Here is a 13,104-nt window from a genome sequence, read left to right as displayed (position 1 = left end):
AAGGTCCCAGGACACCAAAAGCAACTTGGTGCACCATGATGGTTCCTTTTTAGCAGCTGCTCCACCTTCTTCCAAGCAGCCTTACATTGTAGCTGTGCTGAACATTGGGTCACAATTATGCAGTTTGCTGCAGAAGTCAGAATTTAATTAAATAGCTTTTATTAAACATTGCTCTTGGAGGAATCATGTAATCCAGTGGGCATTATTGTTCAATAGTCTTATGTTCAAGTCAAATTCATATAGGTTTAATTAAATTTTCTTATTTTTTGACAGCTGTAATCGTTATCATATGAAATAGGGGTTTGCATCATTTCAATCCTGTATCCATTGAATGCGAGTTTTATTGTGTAAAACTACCGTAAAATTTATACTGAAACAGATTACCCATAAATCTTATTCAATCTGACCATAAGGACAGACAACAGTAATTATAATATTCATACAGGGGTGGAAAGTGGAGTTCTGTATCTGTTTTAGGAACCCAAATGTAAAATTCAGAGATAACAGAATGGAGTTGCACCTAGCTGCGCCAGGAATTAGAAAGATATTTGAAAAGACCACAAAAGGAAGGACAGGACTTTATCAGTTTTATTTTTGTCCATCCAGGAGAAACCAGAGTGGTATTTTTGGCCTGAAACTAAAAACAACATTCCTGGGCCAGTGTCAGAACTTTGGAGTCCTCTCATGGGCTCACTTTCCTCTCCTAGACCTCAGGAAAGTCCAGGAACCACCAGTATCTCACCATCAACGACAGGCAAACTGCAGCAGGATCCCACTTAGTGATGCCAACTTGCTGGGGGCATTTTGACATTGCCTCACTGAATTTGGCTTCGTTCTTAACAGACTATGAAACCACCACTCTGCCGGCTTTTGTCTGTTTTGGACACAAGTCGAATTTCTCACAAGTTTCATTCAACCACGGTGCAGAATTCTCTTGAATTACAAAGATCCATAAATGCTGAATCAACAGATGGAAAATGTCATATTTCAATTGAACAGAAATCATAAAACTAGAACCAATTTATTCTTTTCCTGGCCAATCAATTTTTAAAAGAAAGCAAATATTGAGATTAGGAAGTAGTGATTGTTTCCTGACACCATTGCGTCAGAGATCTAGGCTGTTTTTAATGTTACATTTTCTGTTATTGGAGATCCAGATAAAATTGACAGCCTTTCAATTTCATGTATTCCACACCCCAAACTGCATACCAAGGGCACAGCAGATGAACGACTCAAACAGTATTTAGCAGTGAGCTGAGTAAAGCTTAAAGACACAGCACCCCAGAAAATGAATATCTGATTAGTGAATAGTTTTAAAATTAGTTTTAATCTCTTGACAAAGCCAATTGATTCAAGGATCTGTGCTTTTAATTTTTTTTGAGGAAAAAGATTTGGGAATCTTTCTTGATCAAACAAAAATATTGTAAGGAATGCAATGAAAGATCTGTGAAATGAGCAATTCAAATGTTTATGGAACACTAATTCTGTTGGTCATTTGCTACACTTTTAATGGATAATTTTCTGACCTTGTACTCTCAGTATAAAACCTTACCCACAGTGAGCATATATTGCAAATAAGCACACATTGTATATGATCATTTGACCATTTAAAGCAACAATTAGTGAATTACATCCTGAAATCTATAGAAATTGCAACACTGGATAATGCTCCTCTCAGACTTCCAATTGTGGAAAATTAGCCCAGTTTCTGATGTCTACATATTTCTTATTGTAGTTCACTTTTAGTTCTATCTAATCATATTGATTGCTAATGATGCACATCTTGACAGAAAGTCCTCCTGCAGAAAAGAAGCCAGTTATGATATTATTAATATAACCAATTGTTCAGCAAGATCTCACTGGACAATCTGAAATGAATCACTATTAACTGATATTCTGGCATTTTTCAATTGCTACACAAGTCCAGGATTGTACTTACAAACATAATGCGAGTAGGTATGTGGTCTGACTGCACAATGGGGTTTTTGTACAGCCAAATTTCTTCTGGTTGAATAACTCGCTGGAATGGATCCAGAAATTCTGTAAAACTGTGGAGAAAAATGCAAAAATAAGATTTACTTTTTTATATGGAGGGGGTGAGGGGATGGGGAAGATGATTTCTCCCTATAAGAACAACAATCTGATGTGCAATTTTACCATGTGGAAATTAAAATAGCATTTTACTTTACCCAGGATGAGTCCTGACAGAAACAAAATGGAGTTGCTGCGAGAAGCAGGCATTGCTTTAGTTTTCCAGTCTTTATGTGCTTATTAGAATTTAATGATTTATTTACCATGACAAGGAATTTCCTTTTGAGAATTTTGCTGCTATGGAAGTAAGCAAATGTCTCAAATAAATAGTTTTTACTGATGATTTGGTACCATTTGAAAGCTTTGCTTCAGTAATATGCTACGTTAACAAGGATTATCACTAGACAAATGGCCTACTTTCTTTTGATGTGGATGTGCCAGTGTTGGATTGGGATGGACAAAGTTAAAAGTCGTAACACCAGGTTATAGTCCAACAGGTTTATTTGGAATTACGAGCTTTTGAAGCATTGCTCCTTCTTCAGGTAATTAGCAGGGCAGGATCATAAAACACAGAATTTATAGCAAAAGATCATAGTGTCATGCAACTGATATGATATATTGAACAAACTTAGATTGCTGTTAAATCTTTCACCTTTTAGAATGGGTTGCAGGTTTCAATTAATTAATGTGTAAATGCCAGAACTTCTTTCAAGTCACATTCCTGACATAACTGAAGGTTTTATGATAAAAAAAAAGTGACATCTCAGCTCAGACAAGCATTAAAGGTTTGAGATTAGAGTCTGTCTGTATTCTAATCTTGAGTCAGACTGGTTCTATCTCCAAAGTAGAAATTTATGAAATATTACATGGATTGACTGCCTTCAGGTTGTGCGCTTTTTGAACAAAATAGAATGTATCTGCAAATACAAATCTGCAAATGCAAATTCACCCCATAGACTTATGTGTGTGTGTGTGTGTGTGTGTGTGTGTGTGAGAGAGAGAGAGAGTGAGAGAGAGTGTGAGAGAGCGCGAGAGATAGAGCGAGCACAAGAGAGAGTAAAAGAGAGAGTGCGTTAGAGAGAGTGTGTTCGAGAGACAGTGCGGGAGAGAGAGAGTGCGTGAGGGAGAGAGTGCGTGAGGGAGAGAGTTTGAGAGAGACAGTGAGAGAGTGTGCGTGTATGTATGAGTGCGCGAGCGGGGAAATGTGTGTGCATAAGTGTGACGGAGTATAAGCCTGTGAGGATGTGTGTGTAGGATGTATGTGTGTGTCTCTGAGAGACAGTATGTGCATGAGAGATGGTCTGCGGGAGAGACTGTGTGTGTGTGTGTGTGTGTGTGTATGTGCGCACGCATGTGTAAGTGTGCACGCACGTGCGCTTGTGTGTGAATGCTGCCCATCCTTCCCCACAATCCTATCATCCACCCACTCACCCCTAGCCCACCCCAGAAGAAAATTGGTCCTGTGTGCTGAACATTCACAAACTTAATTTCCAGTTACTCAAATAAAGCTTTTTAAAAAATAAATAATAAAAAAAGGAACCAGGTGAGGCTTTTTCAAAGTAGGAAATGTTCACTTTTAAAGGGACATCGGATTCACTCGAATGATATTGCTACTTCAATGCTGCAAAAGTGCAAAATAAACTGCAGACAATTCACCATTTCTTTTGGAGGTGCAGGTGGAAGAAGAGCTGGTAAAGACAGAAATTCTCTTTCCCACCAATTGAGATACGCGAACTCCTGGACAAATGTTCACTGTTTTGGAGAGAGGTGGCTGAGATGGTCAGCTTTCAGGAATATCTCTCCGAGGGCCTGGGAACAATTCATCAACAGGCCAATGATCTGACCACACACTTAATGTGCACCCAGCATTTGTTCCTATTGAACGCTTTTCATGCGGCTCCACAAAAATCAAAAGCCTGAAAGAGATGAGATTTAAAGTAGTACCAAGTTTGGGCTTCAATGGCTTAAAATTGTAGACAAGCTTAGGTTTGAACAATGGGATGACATTTTCATGCCCTGGGAAAGTAGGAGTTGAAAAGTGTGTAATGAAACAGATTTTACAACAATACCTCGGCAGTCCCCAGGTTGTAAGTGGGTTCCATTCTTAACTCACTTCACAAGTCGATTTGTACACAAGTCAGAACATAGTACAGGATAATATAAAATAGCTTTTTGTAATTATGAAGAAACTTTCACACGTTGGATCTTCAAAATTTATATTAATACACCTCGGTGTTGGATGACTTTTATTAGTAGGACATTCCTAGATGTAGGACTGCCTTGAAGCATAAAGGTAGGAGCATGTATAAAACATCATATTTGGAGTTTAAACAAAACAAGATAGGCAGAAGCTTTGACAATTATTTACCACAGTAGCTTTTGTAACAGAGGCACAATAAAGATTGTGTCGCTGGTAGAATGATTAGATGTCGAGGGAAAATACAGATCATGTGTTCCATGACTTGATGGTGCATGAAACTCTTTGAAGCTTGGGAGTTGTAGTTTTTATTTAGAAAAGATAGTGAAGTCAAGATGCCAACATCTATAAATGTTTCTTAGCACACCCAACTTTAATCTCAATTTCATAATACTCAAAAAAGATGTGATGCAGCTATCTTGTCCATAAGTTTTACAAAAGCAGATGAGATTCAGTACTAGAAATTCTGAAACACAGGTCATACATTACTATGCTGGTCTATTTCACTGTGAAGGAATGAGCACTGATGCGAATACCCCTGCCTCCTCCAATCTGGCTACCAAAGTAGATGGTTTGATATAAGTCTTTTTCCCTGAATCAGCTCAAAACTCGGCCAGCCAAGTAGGTAGGACAAAGGATTTGGCAGGTTAATATTCATGGATCCTCCTTCTGTTGCGAAGTTCAATAACAAACCTTACCTACTTTGGCTTAACTTTGTTTTGCAGGCTTAAGCCATCACTCGTTGCTTCAAGTTAACATTGGCAGTTAGCTTGTGTTTGAGTTTCATTTATTATTGTCACATGTACAGAGAAACAGTGAAAAGTGTGGTCCATAAGGCTATGTAAAAAACCCTGACTATACGCCCTATACGCTGATGACTCTGGGGCCAAATTTCACCCCAACTCCATTTATAAGTTTACTGATGACATCATCATTGTAGGTCGGAGCACAAACAATGACAAGACTGAGTGCAGGAAAGAGATTGAGTTCTTAGCAGCATGGTGTAAAGACAACAGTCTCTCCATCAACAAAATGAAGGAGCTGGGGTTATTGACTTCAGGAAGAGGATTGGAGGGCATGCCCATCTGCGTCAAAAGTGGAGATGGTTGAGAGCGTCAAGTTCCTGGGAGTGACGATCGACAATCAGTCCTGGTCCACCCACATCAATGTGATGGTAAAAAAAACACAACAACTTGGCTATTTCCTCAGCAAGCTAAGAAAATTCAAAATGTCTACAAAGACTCTCAGCAATTTTTATAGATACACCTTAGAAAAAATCTTACCTGGATGGTATGGCAACTACTCTTCCCAAGACTGCAAGAAAAAGTAGAGTTGCAAAAGCAGGCCAGTCCATCACACAAACCAACCTTCCATCCAGTGACTCCATCTATACTTCCAGCTGCCTTGGGAAAGCAACCAGCATAATCAAAGACCCCTCCTACCTTGTTCCTTCGCTCATAAGATATAACAGTTTGAATACACATACAAACAGATTCAAGAACAGCTTCTTCCCTGCTGTTATCAGACTGTTGAATGGACCTCTCAAATGTTAGTTCTGACCTCTCTCTCTGCACCTTCTCTGTAGCTGTAACATTATATTCTGCTTTCTGTACTGCTACCCTGATGCGCTACCATGATGTATGGTACGATCTGCCTTCTCCAACAAATACTCTACATATTCTTAAAATTGAGAACTTTTCATAGTTCTTTGAGCATGCAGCACTTGAAGATATTGAAGAATGATCTGAAGCATTGCTTCTTATATACCAATGCCACATCAAGTTCTTTGTAGGTATTACTGAAAGTGTTTAGAAATCAGCTTTCATTTATATATTGCACAATGTAACTTAAAACAAAGCAAAGTGCTTACTTTAACGTGATGTTACTGTGACAAAGCTTGCTTCTAACCTGTCCCATTCTTAAATGGAAAGCACATGCACATTTTCTTAAAGCCTCAAGCCCCTTAAAACAGCTCAAATTGTGAGAATTTGTCACCCTTCCAGCCAATTCATAAGTTTTAAATTTAAGGTCTCAAAATGTTCAGCATCTTTTTCTTGTATATGCCTCCTTTGATTCTGACAATAATCTGAATGTCAGAAAAGAACATTTATAGGACCCTCACTAGAATGTATGAACAGCTGGGACTTTGCTTTTCGGATGAATCTGAGAGAGGGAGCTTAAGCAAATTCGTGAAGTGATAACTATGAATCTGATGGCCAAATTATAAGCATTTGCCAACAAAACAAACTAAATAGAGAGGAATTTAGATACAAAGCTCTGTGCATCTTTGTTTATGAATTGGATTAGCTTTTACAATGACAAATTCCACAAACATGCTGACAGCAAAGCTTATTAAAAGAGAAGTGAATGAAATTAAATATTAGTTTTGGCAAAACAAATGTGGCAATTGTGATACTATTTATTTTGCAATCCCACTCAGGCTGAATTCTGCCCAATGAAACAAAATATATAACTTCTATCTCAATGTCAAAATAACTGGGAAGGATCCAAACATTTTTACACTCAAAGGACAAGTTCGTTGTTGCTAAACTGTTTGAATTTTTACTAGACCTAAATCTGGCCAGCGTCATACGTAACAACTCTTTCCAACAGGTGACAGACACCGGTTTCATTCCACTGCTAAAAATGGCATCGGGTTTTTTTTAACAGTACAAAGTTCTCTGGGGATGGTGGCTTGCTTTATTCTAATATGTGGATCTAAACAGTACAATTTTATATTGTTGTAGAGTGATACGGTGCCAAACTGTTTCATCTTTCCCTCATTTGGACAAGCAAAAGAATGCCAAGTTTTAAATGTGTACAAAATTTTATGCAAAATAAAAGGGTGCTGATTATTCCTCAAGTCAATTCCTACTGACTGAGATGTTGCCATGGAGAAAGCAATGGGAAACTAAAGATTCCCTCGGCTTTTGAATAATTTCCGGAAAAGATGCAAATCTTGAACATATTCTTTTGGATGACAGAGAATGGATCCTGAGTCTGAATGCAATGCACTACTAACATACATAAATGAGCTACATTACATGATCAGATCATTATCTTAAACTGTCGTTAGCATAGCTGGAAGTGCACTCAGAATTGTTAAGCAAATGCTGCCCAATTGCAGGATCACATCTAATTGGAGATGTTTTGTTTTGATCTTTTGCAATTATGAGTGCCCCCTATTGCAAACCGCTGAAATCGCATTTCCCAAAGCTTTTGAAACAGCGATCAAACTGATAAGGTGTAAGGATTAGCTCAGAAACTGCAGGTCTTTCTTCAACAGCAGTGTAACATTTGTATAAAAACAAAACAATGAACTTCGGATGCTGGAGATCTGAAACAAACAAAAACCGAAATTACTGGAGAAATTCAGGAAATCTGGCAGAATCTATGGAGAGATAGCAGAGTTAATGTTTCGACTTCTAAAGAATGGTTCTGAAGAAACATCACAGGACTCAAAATTTTAACCATGTTTTCTCTCCATAGATGCTGCTAGACTTCTCCAGCAATTTCTGCTTTTGTTTATAATATTTGTAGTTCTGCAGCCCTCTGGCACTGCAACTGTATCTAAGGAGGTTTGGGAGGTTATAGCCGGTACCTCTACGATTTACACCAAAGCATTATAGTAGAATATCAGACATTAGTTAAATTAGTCAAAGCTGTCTTTGTTTTCAGAGTCAGATTAATAAACTTGAAGTTCAGTTGTCGCAGGAAACTACAGTACACATTCAATTTATTCAGATGTTCCAACGTTGGTGTGGAGAACTAAAAGGAAAACACAACTGAATTTAACACATCATGTCATTCTTTTACAATACTACACTTGATAGGTAAAAATTAATAAAATCTGTCTGATTAGACACTTCTGAAGAATTTTGGGATTGTTGCTATGCTTAAAACCCTGCAGGATAGGATATGCTAATAGAGGGGATGGGAGAGGGTTGGAGGATGCTCAAATAGAACATAAAAGCCGGGATGTACCAGTTTCACCAAACAGCCTATTTCTGGTCTGTAAATACAACGTTCAATACATTGATAATTTCTGGCTTCTTGTTTTTAAAAAAGTTGTTGATGTGCCAGATAAACCAAATGACCCATCCTTTCACAGTCAGATATAAGCATGTGTAACACTATAATTTGGACATCAGTCATTCAGCTGGGTCAAGCAACATGGCACGTTTCTGACTGTCGGGCTTAGCTGGTGTCATGGAAATTATTTTACTGTGGTTATTTTAATCTGACTGTGAAAGCATTGGAGGCTGGAAAAATGATTACACTGCTATTAGGCTGTATGTTTATGATGTAGGGGATGAATTTCTTGTCATGAATTGACTTGAGCGAATTCCTAACATTTAATTCTCGGAAAGAGTGTATGACAGCCTAACAAAAAAAAAGAGACAGAGCAGCAAACAGAAATATGACTGATAGATCTGTCATAAAAAAGATAGCTAAGATCTCAACTGATAACCATTAATGTATCAGTGGCTGATTTATGAGGGAAAATGGCACCAGTTTAGTTCAACTGCTTTATTTGAAGATAGCTAGATCAACAGCAAGACACAACATCTAGGAATGCAATGCCCTCAGTGTGGTCACTTTGTAACATGCCCCTTTTTACTTACGTAGTCTATTCTGTTATTCATACAATACTGGGGCTTTTAGGGATTAGGAGATTCTATCATTTTATGTTTGGGGGCACCATATGAAGTACCATACTACTGTTGTGAATATCTAAGGATACATGTGTTTCAGTATAAACTTTAATTTCTCAAAGTAAAAATTAACAGTAGAAAGTGGGATGAATGCAATTGAAATTCTTTGAACTTCATCTGGGATCATGTTGTTTTAAGGAGGTCAGTACCTAAGAAGATGAGTTAATTGAAATTTGGATTTTATTGATTACAAAAACATCTAAACCAAATGGTAATTTTGGGGGTTACCCACATTTTTTTAATAGAATCTAAACAAAAGGGATGGAACTGTCAAAACAGTAGATGGGCTTATTAAACCAAGATTCTGGATTAGTGGTGCTGGAAGAGCACAGCAGTTCAGGCAGCATCCAAGGTGCAGCGAAATCAACGTTTCGGGCAAAAGCCCTTCATCAGGAATAAAAGCAAAGAGCCTGAAGCGTGGAGAGATAAGCTAGAGGAGGGTGGGGATGGGGAGAAAGTAGCACAGATACAATAGATGAGTGGGGAGGGGATGAAGGTGATAGGTCAGGGAGGAGAGGGTGGAGTGGATAGGTGGAAAAGGAGATAGGCAGGTAGGACAAGTCTGGACAAGTCATGGGGACAGTGCTGGGCTGGAAGTTGGAACTAGGGTGAGGTGGGGGAAAGGGAAATGAGGAAACTGTTGAAGTCCACATTGATGCCCTGGGGTTGATGTGTTCCGAGGTGGAAGATGAGGCGTTCCTCCTCCAGGCGTCTGGTGGTGAGGGAGCAGTGGTGAAGGAGGCCCAGGACCTCCATGTACTTGGCAGAGTGGGAGGGGGAGTTGAAATGTTGGGCCACGGGGCGGTGTGGTTGATTGGTACGGGTGTCCTGGAGATGTTCCATAAAGCGCTCTGCTAGGAGGCGCCCAGTCTCCCCAATGTAGAGGAGACCGCATCGGGAGCAACGGATTCAATAAATGATATTAGTGGATGTGCAGGTAAAACTTTGATGGATATGGAAGGCTCCTTTAGGGCCTTGGATAGAGGTGAGGGAGGAGGTGTGGGCACAGGTTTTATAGTTCCTGTGGTGGCAGGAGAAGGTGCCAGGATGGTAGGGTGGGTTGTAGGGGGGCGTGGACCTGACCAGGTAGTCACCGAGGCAACAGTCTTTGCAGAAGGCGGAGAGGGGTGGGGAGAGAAATATACCCCTGGTGGTTGGGTCTTTTTGGAGGTGGTGGAAATGTTGGCAGATGATTTGGTTTATGCCAAGGTTGGTAGGGTGGTAGGTGAGCACCAGGGACATTCTGTCCTTGTTACGGTTGGAGAGTTGGGGTCGGAGGGCAGAAGTGCGGGATGTGGATGAGATGCGTTGGAGGGCATCTTTAACCATGTGGGAAGGGAAATTGCGGTCTCTAAAGAAGGAGGCCATCTGGTGTGTTCTGTGGTGGAACTGGTCCTCCTGGGAGCAGATACGGCGGGGCCGGAGGAGTTGGGAATACGGGATGGCGTTTTTGCAAGAGGTAGGGTGGCAAGAGATGTAATCCAGGTAGCTGTGAGAGTCGGTGGGTTTGTAAAAAATGTCAGTGTCAAGTCGGTCGTCATTAATGGAAATGGAGAGGTCCAGGAAGGGGAGGGAGGTGTCAGAGATGGTCCAGTTAAATTTAAGGTCAGGGTGGAATGTGTTGGTGAAGTTGATGAATTGCTCAACCTCCTCACAGGAGAACGAGGTGGCGCCAATGCAGTCATCAATGTAGCAGAGGAAGAGGTGGGGAGCAGTGCCGCTGTAATTACGGAAGATCGACTGTTCTACGTAGCCAACAAAGAGACAGGCATAGCTGGGGCCCATACGTGTGCCCATGGCTACCCCTTTGGTCTGGAGGAAGTGGGAGGATTTGAAGGAGAAATTGTTAAGGGTGAGGACCAGTTCGGCCAAACGAATGAGAGTGTCAGTGGAAGGGTACTGTTGGGGACGCCTGGAGAGGAAAAAACGGAGGGCTTGGAAGCCTTGGCTTTGGTGGATGAAGGTGTAGAGGGATTGGATATCCATGGTGAAGATGAGGCATTGGGGGCTGGGGAAATGGAAGTCTTGGAGGAGGTGGAGGGCGTGGGTGGTATCTCAAACGTATGTGGGGAGTTCCTGAACTAGGGGAGATAGGACAGTGTTGAGGTAGGTAGAGATGAGTTCAGTGGGGCAGGAGCATGTTGAGACAATGGGTCGGCCAGGGTGGTCAGGCTTGTGGATTTTGGGAAGGAGGTAGAATCGGGCAGTGCGGGGTTCCCGGACTATGAGGTTGGAAGCTGTGGGTGGGAGATCTCCTGAGGTGATGAGGTTCTGTATGGTCTGGGAGATGATGGTTTGGTGATGGGGGTGTGGGGTCATGGTCGAGGGGACAGTAGGAAGAGGGGGCAGTAGGCAGTAGGACAAACAGTACAGACTACAGATTCAAAAACACCAGCAACGGTTCTCCTTCAAGATCCTCCGCTCCACCCTCGCAGCAATGCGCCGGCACCTAACCTCTCTACAGTCAACCCTGCCTCAGCTGAGGGCCACACTCTCTCAGAATTGCAAAGGACCCTTTCTGTACTATATCCTCAGGAGAATTCATTCTCTCAACGAAAAGTATTTCAATTCCATCTCAAACAAACTTTTATCTCCCCACCTCCATAACCAGCGCTCCTCAAACATTCCAGAAGATTCCCCTGGCCTCAGAAACTACTCAGATGGCATTAGCCATGCGACTGATGCAGCTGCCACTCCCATGCTGATTAATGATGTCACTTCCGCCCCCATCATGGCTACTCCCACAACCACTTCCGCCCCTCACAATTCCTCATGCATCACACGTGACATCACTTCCGCTCCTCACATCATCGCTGATGCCACATGCTCAGTGACTTCCGCCACTCCTACTGCCGTGGTCACCACCACTTCCACCCCCACCAGCGCCACTCACTTGCATTCCACTGACACGCTCCCCACAAACCACAATGTCACTATCCCCACCCCCCAGAACCCCAAGGGGAACAATACCCCTGCTCATGACTCCACCCCCATTCCCCCAACCACCACACCCACTCCATTTACAGGTTCTGCCCCTATTCCCAGTTCCACACGCATACCATATCCCAGCTCCCAGCCCTGCCGAGTTTTCACCATCCCTCCAGACCTCCCCCTCACTGAGGATGAACGATCAGTCCTCAGCAAAGGACTCACCTTCATCCCCCTCTGTCCACGCATCAATGAATTTAATACACGCCGTGACGTCAAACAATTCTTGCGTCGTCTCCGCCTCCGAGCTCACTTTCACAATCAGGATTCCCGCCCATCTTCCGAGGACCCCTTCACCCACCTCCAATACACTGCATCCACCTGGACACCCCATGCTGGCCTATTACCTGCCCTCGACCTCTTCATTTCCAACTGCCGCCGGGACATTAACCGCCTCAACATGTCTACCCTCCTCCCCCACTCCAACCTCTCACCCTCACAACGTGCAGCCTTCCACTCCCTCTGCTCCAATCCCAGCCTCACCATCAAGCCAGCGGATAACGGAGGTGCAGTGGTAGTCTGGCGCACTGACCTCTACACCGATGAAGCCAAACGCCAACTCGAGGACATCTCTTCCTACTGTCCCCTCGACCATGACCCCACACCCCCATCACCAAACCATCATCTCCCAGACCATACAGAACTCATCACCTCAGGAGATCTCCCACCCACAGCTTCCAACCTCATAGACCAGGAACCCCGCACTGCCCGGTTCTACCTCCTTTCCAAGATCCACAAGCCTGACCACCCTGGCCGACCCATTGTCTCAGCATGCTCCTGCCCCACTGACCTCATCTCTACCTACCTCAACACTGTCCTATCCCCCCTAGTCCAGGAACTCCCCACATACATTTGAGACACCACCCATGCCCTCCACCTCCTCCAAGACTTCCGTTTCCCCAGACCCCAACACCTCATCTTCACCATGGATATCCAATCCCCCTACACCTCCATCCACCATGACCAGGGCCTCCAAGCCCTCCGTGTTTTCCTCTCCAGGTGTCCCCAACAGTATCCTTCCACTGACACTCTCATTTGTTTGGCCGAACTGGTCCTCACCCGTAACAATTTCTCCTTCGAATCCTCCCACTTCCTCCAGACCAAAGGGGTAGCCATGGGCACATGTATGGGCCCCAGCTATGCCTGTCTCTTTGTTGGCTACGTAGAACAATT

At 42.6% G+C, this 13,104-nt stretch overlaps 1 protein-coding gene across 1 annotated transcript in view; it reads right to left on the bottom strand.

The window, feature by feature from the left end:
- LOC132826148 (phospholipid phosphatase 4-like) overlaps positions 1-13,104 on the bottom strand; it is a 191,597-nt gene that overhangs the window by 165,105 nt on the left and 13,388 nt on the right. Inside the window, exon 2 of the mRNA XM_060841794.1 lies at positions 1,940-2,078. Coding sequence (XP_060697777.1) covers positions 1,940-2,078 — 139 coding nt within the window. The remainder of the gene's footprint in view (positions 1-1,939; positions 2,079-13,104) is intronic.

This window comes from Hemiscyllium ocellatum, chromosome 22 (genome assembly GCF_020745735.1).
Source record: "Hemiscyllium ocellatum isolate sHemOce1 chromosome 22, sHemOce1.pat.X.cur, whole genome shotgun sequence".
Taxonomy (NCBI): domain Eukaryota; kingdom Metazoa; phylum Chordata; class Chondrichthyes; order Orectolobiformes; family Hemiscylliidae; genus Hemiscyllium; species Hemiscyllium ocellatum.
The sequence above is the reverse complement of the archived record's forward strand: the minus strand, read 5'-3'. Positions and strand labels throughout refer to the sequence as shown.